The 23,274-nt window shown below is 42.9% G+C and overlaps 1 protein-coding gene and 1 long non-coding RNA gene across 2 annotated transcripts; one reads left to right on the forward strand and one right to left on the reverse strand.

Annotated features, from left to right (window-relative positions):
- Positions 1–511: 511 nt before the first annotated feature.
- On the reverse strand, positions 512–9,525 carry NRBF2 (nuclear receptor binding factor 2). The gene is made up of 4 exons (XM_081190967.1): positions 9,366–9,525; positions 3,504–3,588; positions 2,509–2,549; positions 512–1,976 (listed from the first exon to the last, which is right to left on the reverse strand). Exons 1-4 carry the CDS (start codon positions 9,411–9,413, stop codon positions 1,272–1,274), a joined length of 879 nt encoding a protein of 292 aa, XP_081047093.1. The 5' UTR covers positions 9,414–9,525; the 3' UTR covers positions 512–1,271.
- Positions 9,526–9,586: 61 nt separating this feature from the next.
- Positions 9,587–19,164, forward strand: LOC308585326. The gene is made up of 3 exons (XR_014007275.1): positions 9,587–11,933; positions 12,296–12,838; positions 18,051–19,164. It is a non-coding gene; the product is annotated as an uncharacterized lncRNA (long non-coding RNA).
- The last annotated feature ends 4,110 nt before the right edge of the window (positions 19,165–23,274 follow it).

Raw genomic sequence — 23,274 nt, forward strand, 5'->3', positions numbered from 1 at the left:
TAAGATTCCACCTAAACATCAGGAAGAACTTCCTGACAGTAAGAGCTGTTTGACAGTGGAATTTGCTGCCAAGGAGTGTGGTGGAGTCTCCTACTTTGGAGGTCTTTAAGCAGAGGCTTGACAACCATATGTCAGGAGTGCTCTGATGGTGTTTCCTGCTTGGCAGGGGGTTGGACTCGATGGCCCTTGTGGTCTCTTCCAACTCTATGATTCTAATTCCCATCATCCCTGCTCACTGGTTATGCAGGTGGGACTCCACAGCTTCCTTTTATAAACTTAATTGCTTCCAATGCTTACTGCTTTGAAAGGAAGTGTATCTCAATGAGAAAATATATCACCACAGGTTCTATGCCTGGCCTCTCTGATTAAAAGGAACTCAATTCATAGGATTGAGAGACTGCTGTTAAAAGGTGGTCTTGGAATTTTACTGCAAGTCAGAGGTGATTCTGGGCTAGATGGACCCGTGGTCTGACTCAATATTCATCAGCTTTATGTGTTCAAACAAGTAAGATTCAAAACTGACCCAAAACTTTTTATTTTCAGTCAAGTTCTGGCAACTGCCGTTACTTCCATTCATGCATCAAGGATTCTTCTTCGTTGTATTTTGTTTAAAACGATGCCTACTAGTTTCATATACAGAACACGCACATTATTAAGCACCCTGATTATGTAAACAAATCAAAATTTCAATAGAACTAAAATTTGGTTCCTTAAAATAAAAAAAAGTAGTAGTAGTAAATTTAGCATCTCTCCTGATTGGCTGATAAAGCATTTTTAAGTCAGGAGTGCGAAGTGTGGCACGTAGATCCATACTGTGGAGGAACAGAAGCAACATCCAATCTATTGACCTGGTTTGCATAATTAAATTAATTGAATGCATGATAGAAACTTTTTTCCCCACTGCCAAAATGGTCACACTCTGGCCCACACCACTTAGGTTTTGCATTATTTTATGGCATTAAAGAGACATGTTACATATCGCATACTCAAGACCCCTGCAGGATCAAGTTGCTTGAAAGTCTCCCCTCAGTCATTTGGCTTGAAGGTGGGGAGGAAGAGAGAGCTTAGCTTTTACCAACGATGGTAAACAGTCAGCCCTGTTTAACCGATCCAATAGCATGCATATTTTTCACAGTGACAAAGTCACTAAGATATTCTCCTTCAGTAGGGTTGTAGTTGGTGTTTTGTACCTGTGAATCACAACTGTACTGGTGGGTTTCCCTTTTTTGGATTTTGCTGAGCTACAGGTGAACATAGATTGTGGTCTCTACTTAGCTGTTCATCAGTCCTTTCAGTATATCCTCCGAGAGCTCCAATAGAGGGAGCTCGGGGGATGGAATGTCCAGAGGCGGAAGGCTGGGTATCGGAATGTCCTTGGCCTTACCGGCATTCGTTGTAAATTTCTGCCAAGTTGAGGCTGACGCGGCAGCAGTTTCCGAATGCTGCTGCAGACCCCACAGCTCTGACTTCTCTACAAAGTCGGCATCGACATCTAGCTCCTTTTCTAGGGGGGATTTCAGGAGTCTGGCCCGCTCAGCTTTTAGCTGCTTGTTCTCTCGCTTCAACCTCTCGTTTTCAGCTAAGAGAAAGTCCACATGCCGTTCTAGAACGGCGATTTTGGTGGCCTGCTCCTCAATTTTTGTCTTGTCGTCCTTTGGGGTTTTGCTTCCGACACACACTTCCAGTGGCTCCTTTCTTTTCTGAAACAGGAACAGTAGCGTGTCGGGGTCCCTATCCAAGACACCGTGGATTGCCTGTGCATCCTTCTCTGGGGAGGGGCTGTACTTCAGGCTAGCGGGAGCTGCCACATTTTGGTCATCAAATTCCTCAGCTGACGGCTTCGACGAAGCACTATCCTTGTCCACAGTCTGCTGTGTCTTTAGCCTCTCTTCTCTTTTTGCTCTTTTCCATCGCTCTTGGATAAGTAGAATCTGTTTCAGGTGGCTCTCCCTTTGTAATTCCAATGATAACTGGGCCTGTGAAAAAGACAAAAACAAGGGATGAGTTTCTCACCATTAGAGCCACCCTTAATTAGCCTTGGATATAACAAGAGAAATAAGGTTGGTCGAATATCGTCCAATGGTGGTAAAGTGTTTTTAAAGCATTAACTTCATTAGAGAAACCGTATTAAACATCATTTATGGCACTACATAGATTCTGGTCCTGGAAGGCATATGCACAGTGCAATCAACTCCAACGAAGCTATTATAGCTTGAAAGCAATTGTCAGCTATTTTTTACAAACATTTCCTAACATTTTAAACAAAATAATATCAGTAATTCCACAAATCATCTTCTAATGCCAACTATTTTTTAGAAACCTGGCCAGTGAAGGATACAGAAGTGAAACAGCATCTGCATCCTCTTATCACACATCTCTCCCCAACCATTTCTTGCCTTTTCAGAATGTAAGCTGGGGGTGGGGTGGGGTGTCCTAGTCAATTTTATGGGTATAGAGATAATGACTCACTACTAGACTCGCTCACTGTAATTTGGAGTGCAATCTCACCTGATCCGATTGTGTCAGCTTCATGGCCTCCAAGAGATATGCTGAATAAGCCACAAAATGAGAAATGTTTAGGTCACAGAGAAGTCACATTAAGTTTAGGTACAATGATCGCTTCACAGACATTATCCAGATATGTACACTGTGATCCCACTAAGTGTGCCTATGACCGTAAATCTACTGCAATATTGACGAAGACAATATTGACAAACACCCCCCCACACACACACACAAAAGGGGTTGTATCAAGGAACAAGTGATTGGAGAAACATTTTCTTGCAAACAGACCTCTTAAAGCTAACATGAACTGCAGTTTGGCAGCCAATGCCCAGTTTTGGCAGTCACTTAGCCACCATGTAAGAGGCTCCACTGCTCTAACGTGGGATATTCAAGAGAGATAATTGCATTACAGTGGTGCCTCGCAAGACGAAAAGAATCCGTTCTGTGATGCTCTTCGTCTAGCGGTTTTTTCGTCTTGCGAAGCAAGCCCATTGACGGATTAGCGGATTAGCGCTATTAGCGGCTTATCTGCTGATCGGATCAGCTGATAAGCGGCTTAGTGGCTTAGAAAAAGGGGGGGGGGAGAAACCAGCAGGAACTCGCAAGACATTGTCGTCTTGCGAAGCAAGCCCATAGGAAATTCGTTTTGCGAAGCACCTCCAAAACGGAAAACTCTTTTGTCTAGCGAGTTTTCCGTCTTGCGAGGCATTCGTCTTGCGGGGCACCACTGTATGTCTTTGGCTACTGATTTTCTACAACCACCTTGATCTTTATGTATTTTAGTTCCCCGTGCACATGTAGGCAATTAACTTTTCTTCCATATAAGGCTTACACCAACTCTCAAGACAACAAACTTCTGCCCCAGTCAGGACAATCACGCCTGGCTTAACACACACTTGCACTTGCTTTGGCGCTGAATAGATGATTGCTACTCAGGCGTACTTCGAGGACAGTGTTTTCACACAAGCCATACAATGCTCTTTTTGTTGAATATGCACCTGCTGCCTTTTTGTGACAAGAAATTGCTTCTTCGTACTTCCCCGCTGTCAGCAAACGGTCAGCTTTCCTGCTCTGCTGATGAGCCTTCAAAAGAAAAAGAAACTTTTTAATTATTGGAATTTTTTACTATTATTTAAGCATCTCGTTACTTCAAACTTTTGCATGAAACAGACATGTAGATACACAAAAGGCAGGGAATGCAACAGAAACGTCAGCTGCCTCAGGTTCTGTGCACCTCAGTACAGAATTATCATAAAGCTTGATTGCTTAGGTCAAGTTTGCCTCTGTGATAGCCTTAGGTATTTTCACACCTGCATGCATAACAACAGTGCTCATGTACACACACACTGGATTGCAGTTCATGTATTTTAAAAAATGTTAGACAGTGAGCAAATGAAAATGGTGTGTCTGGCCTCATTTAGACATAGGGTGTGTGTATTGCATCTGACTGCCACATGCAGTTTGAGCCCTGAAGTGAATTATTAGCTGCAGCTTCCTCTTCCTTCATCTGATTCTTCCTCTTTCACATTTCTAAGCTAAGAATTAATAATCGCCTAGGGGGTAATAAAAAGGCACTAAGGTTCAGTGGAAAGGGCTACATACTGAGCAACTCTGAGGAATGCAGCTCTGACCAATAGCACACCAGCTATTTCTCCAGTAACAATCAAATAGTGCAGTTATAAGGGGGAAATACAGCCAATTTAAACATACATTTCTGCTTGAAAAATACAAAAATTACTAATTATATGTATAGTCAGTCACAGGCATGATTTAATTACAAAACACTTCAGTGTTACTACAGCCTGACCCTTTCTTTTTCTGAGGAAAGAGAAGTGCAAGACAAGTGAATGTATTTGTTGATCAGTGAATGCTAAGACCCTTTGTGAGATGCACATTTTAATGTCATGGTAGCTAGAGGAATCAATTTGAGTCTCAAGAAAGACAGGCTGCTATGGGAACAGAAAACATCAGCATGTAACTTTGTCAGAAGAGAAACAGGAGATATTGAATTGAATTTATTATTTTGGTCATAGAACAGTTCCAGCAACAGGAGATATTATTCTTAGGTGGGTTTTTTGTGGTTTGATTTTTATTTATTTTTTAGAGGCAGGCCCTGAATACAGTTTGTGCAGCTGTTCTGTCCCTCTCCTTGCCACATACGGTGTTAGGGAATTTCTGGCAGCAAACACAGGAGTTGATGTTGGCAGATTCCAGCAGCAGAAAGTACCTGGCTCTCCTTCACAACCAAGCAGACATCCCAGTCAAAGCACACTGAGACAGCTGCTCTGCAACAGGTACGAGAAGAACTAAAAAAATAGAGTAGAAAGAACAGTAACTGACACTTTGCAAGAAAAAAATTGATGATTTCCTTTGAAATCATGCTGCCAAGGACTACAAAGTTTGATGATGTGGTGAGACAAGCTAGCAGATTTACAACAGGGATAAAATGAATATCAGATAATGGATGCTGTTTAGTAGCAGCATGCTATTGCTGACAAAAAATACATAAGATGTGGAAGAGATCATGGATGTCCTTTAGTTAATAGATTGCACCTAGATTGTGAATATATTGAGTTTATGTGAGGTATGCATTTACTGTTCTTGGCCTATTCTTACAAAATATATAAACAGAAGAATTATTTTGGTTGGGATGCAACTAAGTTTTACTCAGAGTAGCCCACTGGCCTTGCTGGCTTGGGCTGATGGGATTTGGGAGCCAAACAACCTCTGGAAGGCCACAGGTTCCCCCTGGCTTAGTCCTTGTTGCTTTGTTCCTAGGCTCACTGTTCCTCCTCAAGAGCATGGTGTTTCCAAAATAATCCAGACCCATCCAGGACAACCCCAAGACTCTCAGTGTTCCAAAGATTGCCTGAAATGTGCTAGGCTGCTCGTAGTCTAGCACATCACATGCCAAGACTGCATTCTGCAAAGAAGTAGTGTTACTGAACCACCTTGTACTCTCATGACATGTTGGAACCATTTACTCATGCAGAAGGATTTCCTATTCAACACCCCTACAAATGGCTGAGGAAAAAAGAATGTGAATGGTAGTTTTACCACGTCAAAAATATGAAATAGTGCCACATTTTGACTCCACATATGAGGGATTACATGCCTGTAAAACCCCATGTCTTGGGATGGTCCAATCTATGCTGTGAACCACCCTGAGATCTGTGGATGAAGGACAGTATACTACTACTACTAATAATAATAATAATAATACCAACCGAAAGAAGCTGGCTGGCTTAAAACTATGCCCTACCCACTGGCCCTCTAGCTGCCCAAGCAAACAATAAACTTTGCATTTGCCACTTTGGTCACCTGAGCTTCAGTTGAGTCACATAACGCTTTGTGTTTGCCAAACTTGTTTTCTGTTTTGAAGGAACTTTGTTATTGCATGCCTCTTTCCATGAATCATGTGTTGCTGCCCTCATTGCGTCATCACATCCTGATTCTGTTTAGATAGCAAACTCTTCATGATTTGGACAATGGGTTGCACTTTAACCTGGCTCTTGACTTTGCCCTTAGATAGATGCCCTCTTTCTGCATGATTCAAAAATAACTTGTGGTCTTGTAGTTCTTTTGTGACTCTTTTGTGACTTATTCATACAAATTGTGGCTAAATATTTATGCTTCTTTAATCTCGCAAGCTTTTTAGATATGGTGCTAAAGCAAAGGAAAGAGAAATGCCACAATTTGTACTGATTACCATAGAACTGAATGGAGGGAAGCAATTTTATTGCTCCTTCATGTTATTACTACTTTTCCTTGACAAGCTACCACCTATTTTAGTCCACATCTTCTTAAACCTAAAAAGAGACACTGAACTCTGCCGATTGCATATGGTTTCGCTGGTCTACAGCCAAAGTTGTAGTTGGACTGAAGCCCAAGTATTTTGTGAAGCTTCTGAAGCAAGCATACTTAAATCAGCACTAGATGGCAACTGGCTCCATCTATCACAGCGGGCTCACATATAAAGCAAATGTGTTTTGCATTCCTGGCCATGCTGTCAAATTTGCTGACAGTTTAATAACCCTTCCAAGCCAGCAACATTTTGTTGTAAGCCCAATAAAACTACTCAGTACTAGTGGGCATCCAGATGTAATCTATTACTTCTAACAGTCGGTTCTATTTATTTCCTCTAGGCACTGAACCTGAGGGCCGCATTGCACACAACTTTCATACTAATGTAGGAGAAACTTATATCTATGTACACTGTAATGTGTGAAGACTGTACTCATCTATTTAACAATAGACAATACACACCAGCCTGCTTAAGCCCAATGAACTGATTTGTGGATTCTGTAAGATTTGAATGGGGGACTTTTAGCTTATAGCCACTATACTATACCAGTGCAGTAAGAATCACCCAGGACACGGGTGGCGCTGTGGTTTAAACCACTATGCCGCTTGGACTTGCCAATTGGAAGGTCGGTGGTTCGAGGCCCCGCAACAGGGTGAGATCCCGTTGCTCAGTCCCAGCTCCTGCCAACCTAGCAGTTCAAAAGCATGTCAAAGTGCAAGTAGATAAATAGGTACTGCTCTGGCAGGAAGGTAAATGGCGTTTCCGTGTGCTGCTCTGGTTTCGCCAGAAGCGGCTTAGTTATGCTGGCCACATGACCCGGAAAAACAGTCTGTGGCAGCGGACAAACGCCGGCTCCTGCGGCCTGTAAAGTGAGATGAGGGCCACAACCCCAGAGTCGTTCGCAACTGGACTTAACTGTCAGGGGTCTCTTTACCTTTAATAATCATACAAATTCTGAATTGCATGTGGTACAGATTTTCTAAACACAGTATTTTGACTTTTCAGCAATGCTGATCAAATACCAACCATGTAACAAAGGGAGAAGAGCTGCTTCACACCTAATTGTTTTTCATACAGAGATGTAGGAAAGGTATTAGGATACACTTCTGTAAAGACAACTGCCACACATTTTGCTGTGTGGTACATGAAGTAGAGTTCAATTCAATGAATTAAAGCAAACTGTTCTCTCTGGTGTTTTCTATTTCTATTCAGTGTCCAGCACACAAAAAGATGGTTGATAAATAGTGGCAAAGGTGACCATCTCTTCACCTCTATAACGAGCAGATAAACAAATCTGATCTCTTTTGACAGGGCTGTTGCAAAGGTAACACAGGTGACTCAGCTTACGTGGGGGTTACTTTCCGGAGGTGGCGCCTAAAGCAAAATTATGTATGGTCTAAACACAATGGGTTCAATGGTAGGTGGGAATTCTAAAGTTTTTTCCCCAGTCCCCTTTCCATTATTTTTATTTTAATTTGCCAAGCACATAAAGCTGAATGCAAACTAGTTAAATTCACATTAGTTGTGAGTTACCTGTACATGTGGAGCATTTTAAATGCTCAAAAGCATCTTTTAAGTATTTGTGTACACCTATATTCATCCACAGATGGTGCATCTTACTACGCACCAGGACTAAACCTGGCCTTCTGAAAGCACTGCCTCCTCGCAGTTGCCAACCAAAAAAGCAACTGTGTCTAAGGCAAGGTTACCAGATGTCCCCATTTCCCCGGGACAGTCCCCGGATTTACAAATCAGTCCCCATACAAAATCCATTGAAGTTGAAAAGCGTCCCCAGATTCATTGAAAACAATCTGGTAACCTTTGGCTAAACTCAACAGCAGGGAACTTCAGGAGGGTTGGGATTTTAGCCCATTGCAAATCCTTCTTAAAGTAGTCTAGTAAAATCTGGTCCAACTGGATCAGCACTGCAAGGGTACCTTTAACATAGCAGATGGTTCCCACAAGCCCTTGCCCATTATTTGCCCACAGCATCTATCTAGTATTCAGTACTTCTGAACACATCTATTTAACTATGATGTCTAAATTAGCTACTGACTACAAAAAGGTGTGTACATGAAACCTGGATTTCCTACAAATCAACCTGCAGGAACCTGAGGCCCTCCAGATGCTGTGGCTCCAACTGCATTAACTCCTTACCACTGAACATGCTGGCTGGGGCTGAGAGGAGATACAATCTAACAACTTATGGAGAGCCACAGGTTCCTCATCCCTTGTTTGGAAGAATAGAAGTTTCATACAAATGGGTAAGAATATAAGTTTCATACAGACATTGACCTGGAATAGCTCAGTCATAGAATCACAAAACTGTAGAGTTGGGAGGGACCTGAAGGTCATCCAGCCCGACACCCTGCAATGCAAGAATTTTGACCCATGGGGGGGCCATCCATTTTGAAGCCATACTGGACCCCGGTTGGCTTTGCAAATGTGCTAGCAGTTTTATTGCTGCACCAGTTGGTAGAGTACCGCCGTCTTAATCTCAGGGTCGTGGGTTCGAGTCCCACGTCAGGCGAACAATTCCTGCACTGCTGGGGGGGGGGGGGCTGGACAAGATGACCTGCATGGTCCCTTCCACCAACCCAATGAGCCTATGATTAGTAAGGCATAAGTAGGCGAAGGCCCTCTTTGGAGTAATTCCCTGCACTCAGCGGCTAATAGAACCACGTAACAGGAAGTCCTCAGCGTCAGCTCTCGCTTGTCCAGAGAGGGCCAGGAATGCGCCTCCTTCGACCCTTTCCACCCCCGAAATGGGGTGTGTGGGGTGTTGTAGTTATTGTTGTTGTTGTTGTTATTATCATTACTAGGTGTTGACATTATTAATTATTATTGCTATTATTATTAGCAGCCTAACTTACAGGGTTGGTGGTTACTTTTACCACACGGTGACATCCATAAAGGGTCGGACACACTGCCTCCCCGCCCCCCCCCCCGCCCCGGTTATCTATCCTTCGCCCGTCCGGCCCGCCAGGAAGCGCGAATCCGGCCGGCCACGTCAGCTCGCCAGCGCGGAGCCCACACTCCGCCCGGCGCCACTCACCAGGTTGAGCGGGCCCTCCATCACCTCCATGGGCGGCTGAGGGCACATGGGCGCTGAGGCGGCCTCTTCGCCGCTCCGGCCCGAGCGCCCTTAGCGCGGCCCCGACGGCAACCAGCCCGCTTGTAAACACCGCGACGCCGAGGCGCTTCCGCCCCGCCCGCCCGCAGTGACGTCAGCGCGCACCACGCCAGCAGGCGAGGCGGAGGCGAGGCCGCTTCACCACGCCCGGTCTCGCGCGCGGCCGCTAGTTCACGTCGTGACGCCCCGCGAGATGACCGGCCGTCTCCTTGGTAACCGGCGTCCAACGGCAACGGTTTTCCCTCACAAAGGAACCGCCGCCGGTCGGCGGCGGTAGCCGCCAAGGGCTGGGGCCGCTGACTCAGTGCTGCGACCTCCCGCCTCCGCTTTCCCCGCAGCGCCTCAAAACACCCCGGCGGTTTCCACAGGCAGAAGGTTAGGCAGAAGCGAAGTTCGCCGATTCCAGGCCGCTCGTCCGTTGAGCTCGGTGTCGCCGCTCTGACTGGCACCCGCTGCCTCGAGCTGCCCGGGGTTGAGCCTGGTTCCTTCCTGTAGCTAATGCAAAACAAAAAACAAAAACCTCGCAACACGCTAAAAACTCGAGAGCAGGAGAGAGAGAGCGCAGGCTGTACTTCTAGAGCTCCTTCCCTTCCCCAAGACGCCTGGGAAATGTAGTTTGTTAAAAGGTGCTGGGAACGGTAGCTCTGTGGGGAGTAAACGACAGTTTCCATGACTCTTGGGAGAGCGGGGAGAGTGCTTTGAATGCGCTTTATGTGCATTTATAGTAGCAGGTCATGTAGGAGGTCATCAAGATGTGAACTGTGAAACCAATACCACTGTAAATAGGTAAAAGTAAAGGGACACCTGACCCAGTCGTGACCAACTCTAGGGTTGTGGCGCTCCTCTCGCTTTATTGGCCGAGGGAACTGGCGTACAGCTTCCTGGTCATGTGGCCAGCATGACTAAGCCGCTTCTGGTGAACCAGAGCAGCTCATGGAAATGCCGTTTGCCTTCCCGCCAGAGCGGTACCTATTTATCTACTTGCACTTTGACATGCTTTTGAACTGCTAGGTTGGCAGGAGCTGGGACCGAACAATGGGAGCTCACCCCGTCACAGGGATTCGAACCGCCGACCTTCTGATCGGCAAGTCCTTTAATTCCTGTGCTTCGGATGAGGTATGGATACCCGGGTGAGATTTTAGTGAAGCCAGAGCCGTGGGATGTTTCAATGGGATTCTAGAGATCTAGCAACATGCACAGTTGGGTGTGCAAATGTTACTTTCTGCGACTTCTGGGATAATGATGCTTTGCATTAAAGTTTGAGAATTCAGTGAGGTAACAATCATTTTGCTTTCTGTCACATCTTACTGGACTGCAGCACCCATCATCCCTGACTATTCGCCATGCTGGCTGAAGCTGATGGCAGTTGGAGTCCAGCAACCTCTACAAGGCCAGTGGTTGCTTAGCTGATCAACTGATGATGACCGCAGCCATATTTATTTTGAGGCTGTTTTGTTTCTGGTGTATTAATGTGAAGGGGATTGGTTTTTTATTGTTGCATCATAAGTTAAATCAACAAAGAGCATAGAACCTTAAAGATGAACACATTTATTATGGTTTAAAATTTTTATAGGCTAGATTCCAATTATCAGATGCATGAAATCCCAGGTGACAGATGTATGTATGTGAGATACACACCTCCACCATCAGAGCAATGTAGGTCAGCAGGTCGTCTCATCTGATTAGCCACAGGGAGAACAGGATAATGGACTATATGGACCACTGGTCTGATCCAGCAAGTTCTCATGTCACACAGAAAAATATGAAGGTAGAGTAATAAATGTAAACCGCGAGGTCAGGTGGAAGGAAATTGGGGGGTGGGGAAAACTGCCTATGACAATTTTATTACCATAAAGGTAAAGGGACCCCTGACCATTAGGTCCTGTCGTGGCCGACTCGGGTTGCGGTGCTCATCTCACTTTATTGGCTGAGGGAGCCAGCGTACAGCTTCCGGGTCATGTGGCCAGCATGACTAAGCCGCTTCTGGCGAACCAGAGCAGCGCACGGAAACGCCTTTTACCTTCCCGTCGGAGTGGTACCTATTTATCTACTTGCACTTTGACATGCTTTCAAACTGCTAGGTTGGCAGGAGCTGGGACTGAACAACGGGAGCTCACCCCGTCGCAGGGATTCAAACCGCCAACCTTCTGATCGGCAAGCCCTAAGGTATGCTAAAAGATTTTGGTTTTGCTGCAACAACGTTTCACAGTGACCGTCAGGAAATTGTCATATGTTACATTTCTTTCAATTTTTTAAAAGCATTTTTTGTGGACAAATAAATGCAAATCATTGGTAAAAGGTAGGTAACTAATCAACAAAACATTCTTTACTTGATTAACAGAGTTACTTTTAAAATAAAATAAAAAACACTCTGGAACTGTACTCTGTGCTTGCCACAAAGAACAGGAAACATGAGGGGCAGATAAAATGTGAATAAACTGCATGTGTGGTTTGTTTTGCCTTTTAGTCGAAACCAGCGGGAGGCTGCAAGTTTAAGTAAGGTAAAGGGACCCCTGACCATTAGGTCCACTCGTGACCAACTCTGGGGTTGTGGCGCTCATCTCGCTTTATTGGCCGAGGGAGCCGGCGTACAGCTTCCGGGTCATGTGGCCAGCATGACTAAGCCGCTTCTGGTGAACCAGAGCAGCGCACGGAAATGATGTTTACCTTCCCGCCAGAGCAGTACCTATTTATCTACTTGCACTGTGACATGCTTTCGAACTGCTAGGTTGGCAGGAGCAGGGACCGAGCAACGGGAGCTCACCCCATCACAGGGATTCGAAACGCCGACCTTCCAATCGGCAAGTCCTAGGCTCTGTGGTTTAACCCACAGCGCCACCCACATCCCACAGGTTTAAGTAGAGGACATCAAAAGGAAGGCCTACTTAAACATTCCCGCCCCCCACCCCAATAAAAAGCACAAACATCCTGAGCTGCTCTCCTCCAAATGGGCAGAAAAGGTATGAGCTCTATGACAACATCTTTCAGACAGGTTCATCCAATACATAATGGCTATTTGCCCTAACTATTTTGAAACAGTACTCATATCTTTCTGCTATTCCCCAACAGAGTACACATGGGAGAGGCAGGAAGAAGATAGTATAAGTGTTTAGGAATTCCCAATTAAGCAATTTAGTACTTACATTACCATTGATATATTTGAACTTGTGTAGTTTGTAATCCTATCCTCTAGGTGTCTTCAGTGACCAGCATTCCTTAAAAGAAAAAATGTATGAAATAATGACTATTGTAACTGCAAGCTATGTTCCAATTGGTATGAAAAAGTTTTCATTTGGACCATTTGGATCCCTTCCAATCGGGATTCAGGCTTCACCATGGGACTGAAACTGCCTTGATCGCGCTGGTTAATGATCTCCAGCGGGCTACGGACAAAGGTGAGAGCTGTTTCCTAGTTCTTCTGGGTCTCTCAGCGGCCTTTGACACCATCGACCATAACATCCTTCTGGACCATCTAGAGGGGCTGGAAGCTGGGGGCACTATATACAGTGGTTCCACTCCTTTCTCCTGGGCCGTGTCCAGAAAGTGGTGTTGGGGGATGAGTGTTCAGACCCCTGGGCTCTCACTTGTGGGGTGCCTCAGGGTTCCGTCCTCTCCCCCATGCTTTTTAATATCTATATGAAGCCACTGGGAGAGATCATCAGGGGGTTTGTGCTGGGTGTTCATAAGTATGCAGATGACACCCAGCTCTACCTCTCCTTTAAATCGGAACCAGTGAAGGCAGTGAAGGTCCTGTGTGAATGCCTGGAGGCTTTTGGAGGATGGACGGCGGCTAACAGATTGAGGTTGAATCCTGACAAGACAGAAGTACTGTTTGGGGGGGACGGGGCGGGCGGGTGTGGGGGATTCCCTGGTCCTGAATGGGGTAACTGTGCCCCTGAAGGACCAGGTGCGCAGCCTGGGAGTCATTTTGGACTCACAGCTGTCCATGGAGGCGTAGGTTAATTCTGTGTCCAAGGCGGCTGTCTACCAGCTCCACCTGGTACGCAGGCTAAGACCCTACCTGCCCGTAGACTGTCTCGCCAGAGTGGTGCATGCTCTAGTTATCTCCTGCTTGGACTACTGCAATGCGCTCTACGTGGGGCTACCTTTGAAAGTGACCCGGAAACTGCAATTAATCCAGAATGCGGCAGCTAGACTGGTGACTGGGAATGGCCACCGGGACCACATAACACCGGTCCTGAGATATCTGCATTGGCTCCCAGTACGTTTCCGAGCACAATTCAGAAGTGTTGGTGCTGACCTTTAAAGCCCTAAACGGCCTCGGTCCTGTATACCTGAAGGAGCGTCTCCACCCCCATCGTTCAGCCCGGACACTGAGATCCAGCGCCGAGGGCCTTCTGGCGGTTCCCTCATTGCGAGAAGCCAAGTTACAGGGAACCAGGCAGAGGGCCTTCTCAGTAGTGGTGCCCACCCTGTGGAACACCCTCCCTTCAGATGTGAAGGAAATAAGCAGCTATCCTATCTTTAAACGACATCTGAAGGCAGCCCTGTTTAGGGAAGTTTTTAATATTTAATGCTGTACTGTTTTTAACACTCAGCCAGATGGGCGGGGTATAAATAATAAATTATTATTATGCTTAAATGTTCTAAAACAGTCCACAATTCTGCTTTAACTACACATAATGTTGTATGGGTTACTTGAATCACCACTCTGCTGTGGTTCCAATGAAAAAATGACCTTTGGCTTCATTTTTTTTAGTTGGGGGCTGAATAAATTTCGAGTGCATTATTTCCATGTCAGTTACTTATGTGCGTATACATGCAAATAATTGCACTGCATGTTTAACTTGTTTATAAAGCAAGTCCCCCTTGAATTCAGTGAGACTTATGCCCAGGTAAATGGGGATTGAAGCCATATTATTTATCCATTATTCCTTACATAATATTAATTAGCTTCTTAATCATATCCTGAATTATTTCCCTGTAGCTTGTCCTTTCTCAGCACTTGAATTATAACCTGTCTTGAACTGATCCGACATTTGTGGTGAGCATGTACATTAAGTAAGGAGTTCACTGAAATGATTCCTAGGTTAGTGGAGGGCAAACAGTCGGAACAGCACTTCAATATAATGAACTGAAAAAGGTATTTAAATATGCCTTCTTGAAGAAACCAGAGGCTTTTCTCCTGGGCATTGTCGGCCAATTGGTGCCAAAGAAGGACAGAACTTTTTTTATGTATGCTACAACAGCAGCAAGAATACTCGTTGCAAAGTATTGGAAGACACAAGATTTACCCACTCTGGAAGAATGGCAGATGAAGGTGATTGATCACATGGAATTGGCAGAAATGACTGGCAGAATTCGAGACCAAGGAGAAGAGTCGGTGGAAGAAGACTGGAAGAAATTTAAAGACTATTTACAGAAATATTGTAAAATTAATGAATGCTAGAAGGATGTTGGATAGAAACTAAGTGGTTTCCAGCTGTAATGCTTTAAGAGATAGGAAAAAAGGTTTACAAAAGGGTAAAAGCTTAATGGTAAGGATTTGCTGAACTAACAAACTTGAAGTGGAATACAAAAAAGGGAGGTACAAGGAGGTCCAGGGAAATAAGTGTAAGGAAGATATGTTATGGAAAATCAATGTGTTTTTTAACTGTTTTTATTTTGTATGTTTCTTTTTATTTTTCATTTTTACTGTTATACTTTAAAAACTTTAATAAATATCTTTTTTTAAAAAAAGCAGTCGGAACAGCACTTCATCTTACTGATTTATTTAAATGTATGTTTATACTGCGATGTACAAAGCATTAAAAACAAGGAATTCAGTAAACACGGCTCCAAGATCAAAACAATAGATAAAGCCTGAAAACAGACTAAAATTATTACCTTCCCTAGATAAATAAGCATAATTTGGGCCTGGCAGCTAATATTGATGACAGGCAAGTCACCAATAGGACATTCCATAGCTGGGCACTACAGTAAAAAAAACCCTCAACCACGTTGATGTCACCTTATCCCAAAAGGGAGGTGCACAAAGAGAAGAGCTTTGGTAGATTTTTATTATTATTATTCCCCCCCCCCAAAAAAAAAAATATTAGTGATTTTTCACAAAATTGTAAACACACAAACAAACAAACATAAATCATAACCTTATTAAGACTAATCTTATTAACATTGTTATGTGACTTCTTCGTATCCCCCTGGTTGAATTTCAGTGTATATCATTTTAACGGTTTTCCAAAATCAGTATTCTTATAAAATTAACTTACTTAACATCTTTCTTTCTAATTCAGCATTAAACATATTAATTCATCACATTACATATTTAAGTCCTAAGCCTATCTGGTGTTTGCAAGCTTTTCCAATTAGTTTAACTTAACATATTTAACTAAATGCAGTGGTGCCTCGCAAGACGAAATTAATTCGTTCCGCGAATTTTGTCATCTTGCAATTTTTTTCGTCTTGCGAAGCATGGTGTCGGGGAAATTTTGGAAAAGCTTCAAAAATCACCAAAGTCTTTAAAAACCTCAAAAAAGGCTACCACACCGTGTTCTATGAGTTGCTCCTCGAAGTCAAGTCGCAACTGTATTAACGGTGTTAAGAAAAAGGAAACAAACTTGCAAGACGTTTCCGTCTTGCAAAGCAAGCCCATAGGGAAAATCGTCTTGCGAAGCAGCTCAAAAAACCAAAAACCCTTTCGTCTAGCGAGTTTTTTGTCTTGCAAGGCATTCGTCTTGCGAGGTACCACTGTAGTCTTTAAATTTTGTCCATTCTTCCTGGTACTCCTCCTCCTTCTGGTCACGGACTCTTCCAGTCAGGTCAGCTAGCTCCGAAAAATCCATCATCTTCATCTGCCTGTCTTCCACTGTTGGTACTTCTTGTGTTTTCCAGTTCTTGGCTAATAAAAGTCGAGCAGCAGTTGTGGCATACACAAATATGCCATCCAAACACATTATCAGATCCCTCTAAATCTAAAACATCAGTATCTTCCAGTTGTACTTCGGTAGATTATTTTAGACAAGAGCCTAGGTTCGAATTTACAGCATGTTAGCATCCCACATTAATAGTTAAAGGTGTGTTTCCATCAGCTGTCTTGCATCATTTCTAACACTGAAGGGGTGGTTCGATTTTCTACTCTCTCTCTCTTGAGTACGAAAGGAAAAGAAAAGAAAAGAAAAGAAAAGAAAAGAAAAGAAGGAGTTAGATGGCAAGATACAAGCATTGCGAACTGTTCACATGCTTGGGTCTCTGGTTGTTTGCTTTGAGGTACCAGGAATTTTAATGTATCCTAGGGATTATAAAGAGGTAGTGCTTCCTTGTTATTAGCTCTGACACCAACAACATTTTGAAATAAACTGATGTCTCATCTTGCAAATACTTCAGTTTCCTCCTTTTTCTCATTCAACATAAAATAGATAATAGTAACACATCATACTCAAGTTTGAGTTTAGTAGAAAGGAAAACAGGCATGAGGGAACTTCATTATGGCCCCTTGATTTTTTTTTTAAGGAAATCAGTAGAGCTCTATTCATGTAAAACATGTAAATTACACAAACATTTGAGTTCAAATTCACTAGCTTGGAATTTGTAACTTGACAATTTAAAATAATCAGTTAGCATACTTTATTATTTATTTATTGGGTACATGTACTGCCTTTGTGCCAAGACACCCAAGGTGGTTTGCCATTTTAAAATACTAAAACAAATATATGAAATAAAATTTATGGTTGACCCTGTGACAGGAGAGGGGAAAGTCCAACTGAGGTAGCCCCTGATGTTGTCTTTGCCTGTCTCCCTTTTGCTCTTCTTTTCCCCCAAATTCAAATTTCATAGTGAACCATGGGTTTGGAGCCTTAGAACCTTATTTTTGCATCCAAAACTTCAGTTTCGTGAATTTTTTGGTTGCTTGCAGATATGTGGGGAAAATAATTCTTGCAAGTCTCCTGGTGAAAGCTTCAACACTTCAAATCATGTATATATTGCAGCCCATATAACTTCCCTGCTTGAAGCTGCCCTACATTTCCTTGACAAGCTTAGAAGTGATCACAGTTTTCTCTTTGTCTCTTCAGTATGCAGCTTGAAGCATACATTTGGGCTCTGCACATTAAGTTTTTTTAACATGCTGTTTGGTTGCTCGATTTTTCCTAAGGTGCATTGACTCAGGTATTCTTTGAAAAAGGGCTGCATTTCACTTATACCGCTACATACGGTATTTTACTGCCTGATATCTGACCCACTCTACTAATTAAGCAGCATCTTTTGATTATCCATAACCATGATGCACTTAGTAATACAGCTGCAGACTGATGAATTCTAGTTAAATTCTACGTAGGTTGGGTTGTTAGATACAATGGCAGTCAAATTGCTACTATCAAGCAGCTTACATTTCTTTCAGCTTTATTAGCTTCCTTCCGCTCTTCGCTGACTGAATTGCATTTTTGAGATTGTTCTGGTATATACAGATGACCTTGTTGCAAATCCAAAAGTGTATTGATTCATGGTTTGAAGTATCTGGGTTTGAAGCAGACAAAGCAGTCCATCTGGGAACAAATTACTATATTAAAAGGGGTAAATTTATTAGAAATAACACAGATGTTCTTTGGGCTTTTCCCTTTCCTTGAACTCGTACAAAAAAATTCCAAACAGGTAGTCGTGAGACTTGAAGTTAACAGGGAACCAGGCAGAGGACCTTCTCAGTAGTGGCACCCATCCTGTGGAATGTCCTGCCATCAGATGTCAAGGAGGTAAATAACTACAACTTTTAGAAGACATCTGAAGGCAGCCCTATGTAGGGAAGTTTTTCATGTTTTATTATGCTTTTATATTTGTTGGAAGCCGCCCAGAGTGGTTAGGGCAACCCAGTCAGATGTGCTGGTTATTATTATTATTATTATTATTATTATTATTATTATTAGTCTGGTATAGCAAGAACATTTTAAAAATGAAGGTTTGCTATGGCATTAATGATTGTGGACTAGAGCGCACTTAATCAGATTTGAAGTGATTTTGAGAACTTGTAGCTTGGTCCATATGTATGTGGAGTTTTTGTAAAAGGCAAAAAATGTATACGATCTGAAGAGAAACCAGAGTATCAAGTTTTTGGATAAGTGACACAACACTGGCTGTTTAGTTGACCATTCATTTCAATTTGTTTCTGGGCAGGTTCAATGATGCCTCAAAGTAAGTGTGATCCCACACTTTCCAGTCACTTTCTTAATTGCAAAAATCCTTTTGGGGAATGGGCTAGTTATGCAAGGCCTCTCAATCAACAATAATTGCACAGCCTGAATTTGCTGATATGTGACTGAATCCCACCCCAAAATAGCAGCAGTCTAGAAGCACCCTCAGCATGGATTTTTCCTATGAGATGATTGCAGAAGTCACCCGGGGGGGGGGGTGGAGTGAAAGCAGTCATCTGAATCAGGCTTTCATCCAGTTAAATTATTTTTCTTCTGGTACACAGTGGTATTTGGGAAATTAAATATAAACCAGATGCCCATGTTTCATTTTAGGGTTGGGAAACTTTTTCAATCCAAGGGCTGCGCTTCCTTCTGGGGAGCCTCCCAGCAGCCACATGCCACTAGAGGGCAGGGCTGAGTGGAGCAATGACTAGAAATGTTTACCTTTGTACAGCAGACTACTTTTTAAAATGTGTGTACTCATACCTCCTGGCAAGCAAGGGTGGTTATCAAGAGTTCAGTTGAGCATTCTAGCCAGTGAGACTCAAGGAGACCAGCAAGGAGAGTCCCAGGGACCAGAGTGAGAATGTCAGTGGTTTGAATCCCCGCAACATCAGTTCAAAAGCGTGCCAGTGCAAGTAAATAAATAGGTATCGCTTCAGTGATAGTGTTTCCGTGTGTTCTGGTTTCTATCACGGTGTTCCATTGTGCCAGAAGCAGTTTAGTCATGCTGGCATATGCCCCAGAAAGCTTGTCTGTGGACCAATGCCAGCTCCCTCAACCTGAAAGTATAAAGACTGGACTTAACTGTCCAGAGGTCCTTTTACCTTTTACCTAGCCAGTCTCCAGACCTTAATCCCATCAAAAATTTGTGGAGGGAGCTGAAGGTTCGAATAGCTACACATCAGCCTCGAAATCTTACTGACGTGGAGAGGATCTGCAAAGAGCAAGTGGGATAAAATACCTCCTGGGATGTGTGCAAACCTGGTGGCCACCTACAAGAAACGTCTGACCTCTGTAATTGCCAACAAGGGTTTTGCCACCAAGTACTAAGTAATCTTTTGCAAAGGGATCAAATACTTATTTCACTCATTATAATGGACATCAATCTCTGACTTTTGTCTTCTGGGGGTTTTCCTGTTGTTATTCTGTCTCTCACAGCTACAATAAACCTACCATTAAAATTATGGACTGATCATTTCTTCATCATAGGGCAAACGGGCAAATTTAGCAGGGGATCAAATACTTTCCCCCCTAGCTGTATAAAGATCTGGTTGACCCAAGAAGTTCCTTTTGTGAGAATATACTATACAGAATTGCAAGAGTTCTGAGATTAGGAAGTTCTGAGATTATCTTCACTTACCTGAGAGTAAGCTTTATTGAATTCAGTGCAACTTACTTCTTAGTAGACACACACAAGACTGCTGTGAAGTTCTCTTTTGTTATATGGCAAATAATAGAAATAGGGCTGTAATTTAACCAGTATGTTAATTTTAGACTAGATAATTTTTAATTATTAGGGCTGCAAGCTAAAGGCAGACTTGCTACCCCCTCCCTCTGGCTATTTCCGTTTTGGTTTCCTTAAAATAAAATGAAAAATAAAATGCTGAAAATGACCTATCCTAACAATGTATTAGAGCTTTTGTCTATTAAATTGCATGTTAATCTCACACTTTTTTCATTATCTCAAGAAGACACTTATATTAGATTTTGAGAAGATGCACAATTATTTAAATTCAATTGATCTATCAGTTCAAAGACAGATGATTAATCAACAAGTTTTTTTAATTTGTTGATAGCCTTTTTTTTTAATTAAGGAAGTATTTGTTTGTTACTCTTCCAAAGAGTTCTATTGAAAGTTTTACAACCGTGTTAGGAGAAAGTGTCAATTTGCCTCAAATTGGACTATTAAAGACCAATCATTGTCCTACAGTCCCTGTCATTTAGGAACTTCCTGCATCCCCAGTGTTGTCAGAGTGGAATTTTAGAGTAGGAGGAAAGTGTTTAGCTGCTCTTTTACCTGTTGAAAGCATCTTTTGACAGACACGATGAGGCAGCTCCATTTGACTGTTGCCTCCTTAAGAATCAGATTCTTCAGCCCACACTTTGCTTGGCGTTGACTACTCCTTTATTGACTCTTTGTGCCTTTGAATTTTGCCTGGACTGTGCATTTTCTGTTAAGCACCAGCTGAAGACAAGTTCCTCAGTTGTGGCATTATAGAAAAGCCCACATAACCTCCCACACAGTGACTTCCTCAAAGAGAAAAACGGGGATGCCTTTTTCTTTGAAGAAGCACTTTTCAAACAAAAGGGATTTCCCTATGTGCTGATGGGACTACCCATCTTTTTTTTCTTTTCTTTTTTTTCTTTTTTTTTGGCCACACATGGGCAGCAATCATGCTGCTGTGTCCAGCTGAATTTGGAGAGCCTTCAGGGTGAGCAAATTTCAGGACTCTTCTCTATCTAAGCATCTATATATTTAAAAGCTTTCTTTGAGGAGGCAAATGCTACAAAGCTAATCTATGAAGTATATACAATTATGCTCTTTGTTGTTGGGGAGAAAAGTAAAAAATGTTCTGCAAGGGACCCTCCAGTTCACCTTTTTAGTGAGCATTCATCTTGATTTGCTTCCACCAAAATATCCCAGGAGTTGAGAATTCTTCGTTAAGGAATTCCCAAGTTATTACAATTTTCTGAACAGAAAACAGGCTGTTAAGCCTATTTATATCTGTGGTATAGAGATGCCCTTATCATTTTTGTTCCATCCCAAGGTGGGTGTGTTTTGTCGCTTACTAACTCTTGGTCAAATTAGATGCAATAGGTCAGCCATATGGAGTGCCGCCCCCCCCCCATTTGACGTGGTGTAGGAGAGAGTTCTGTAATTTTTACTCAACAGGGAGGGAGAATTAAACCCTAAGCCTCTCCCATCTTCCTTGGCTGGGCCCAATTATTTCAAGCAGTCCTGCACTACCATCCTTGCACAGTTCACTTCTAGTATCAGGGCTGGACTGGGAGAAAATTACTTGAAGCCACAGAGTACAGTGAGATAAGAGGCTATAGTCTTGTTTCTCCCTTACCCACATGTGTCACTGGCTGTAAACATGTAAAAACAACAGCTCAAATGTGATTTTGGCATGGTTTCACCCATTTGTTGGCATATGTTTGGACACCTCTCAAGTTATCAGTGTCAAACTCAGCACAATGGTTCCTGAGGTGAAGGCAACAGCCTTCATGGATGTTTGGATGGTGGGCATCATTTTGACTCAAGATGGCGGACCAAAATGTGACAGTGTGATGGATCCAAACTCACAGTTTAGAATATTAATTTTAAAATCTCAATTTTTCATTTCTAAAAATTCCCAGGCAGCACTCCCCACTTGTGCTTAATAAATTCTAGACAGAATAAAGAGTTAATCTGAACACTTTCTGCCCACCACAGAAACCCTTGTTACGACTTTTGCCCTAACTCCCCACTTCCTTCCTCCAGTTTGGAAACAGGGAATGACATGAATAAAACCCATCATAATTAGCACTGGCACGCATAGCTGCTGGATCTCCAGCTTGGCTTTGGGGTGGGAAGAAAACCAAACGGCTGAAGTTGTGAGAGTCCCTTTTCCTTGGAGTTGCTCTTCCTCCATCTGTAACTCTCCCTTGTGAGTTTTCTCCTCAAACCATCAATACAACAGCAGGGCAATATTACCTCATCAGTCATGATTTACTTAATGTTTTCTGAATTTAGTAATTTTTGATTAAAATTTAATGCGAACATATCATATCATACGCCACATATATTATTGCAGCCATTAATCAAGTAACCTTATTAATGAAATGTCGGAAGGCTGGGTGAAAAAGCAGCTGAAAGCTTGATATATGTTTGGCACAGTTCTGTGAGTGATTACTGGGGGCGGGGGGGTGTGCATAGAAACCGATTGTACCAAGCTTCATTAATATACATTTACCATCTTCTGTGTATTGTATCATCAGATATTTTAACCTTAGTTAAGTCTGGTCCTTAATTTGCTGAAAGACACTAAATATTAATAATATTGAAAAATACGAAGTATACGGTTAGCTCACATAATGCCAAAATGATTCATGCCACATCTTAATGCCTCTGTAGCAAAATACGTACCAGGAAGGTTGTCAGAGTTAATGGATCATTTTTTGTATATATATGTGTGTGTGTTTTGTTTTAGGTGGAATAACAAATGTTTTATGCATGCCTCTCTAAACCCCAAATTAAAACAAATGAACACGCTATTTTTACTTTCTTTTAAAAGGGAGCCAACACAGCATGACTGGATTCATCAAAACAAATACACATTATAAGAAATGCAGAACCGCCACCAACAAAGCAATCTCAGAGCCACCCCTCACCACCCTTCCTATATATGTACTTTCAGGACAAGGTTGTGTCCTGTTGTCATTGCACTGCACATTTTCCTGTCTGTGGCTTTACATGGGCTGGCAAGGGTGGGTGGAGAAATGAAACTTACGGTATTCAGTGACGTCAGGGCATGGGGTAGTTCGTGCTACATGTTATCAAGGTTTGGGGAAGGGGAGAACTCGGCACAGGGCTGCCATTTGCACTAGTGCTCTTACCATGTGTAGTTGCTGGAATATTACTCAGAGTGGAACACAATACTCGGCTAGATGGACCATCCCCACCCCCACCCCCCGGAGCAGAGCGG

Source organism: Podarcis bocagei, assembly GCF_964188305.1.
Source record: "Podarcis bocagei genome assembly, chromosome: 4".
NCBI lineage: Eukaryota > Metazoa > Chordata > Lepidosauria > Squamata > Lacertidae > Podarcis > Podarcis bocagei.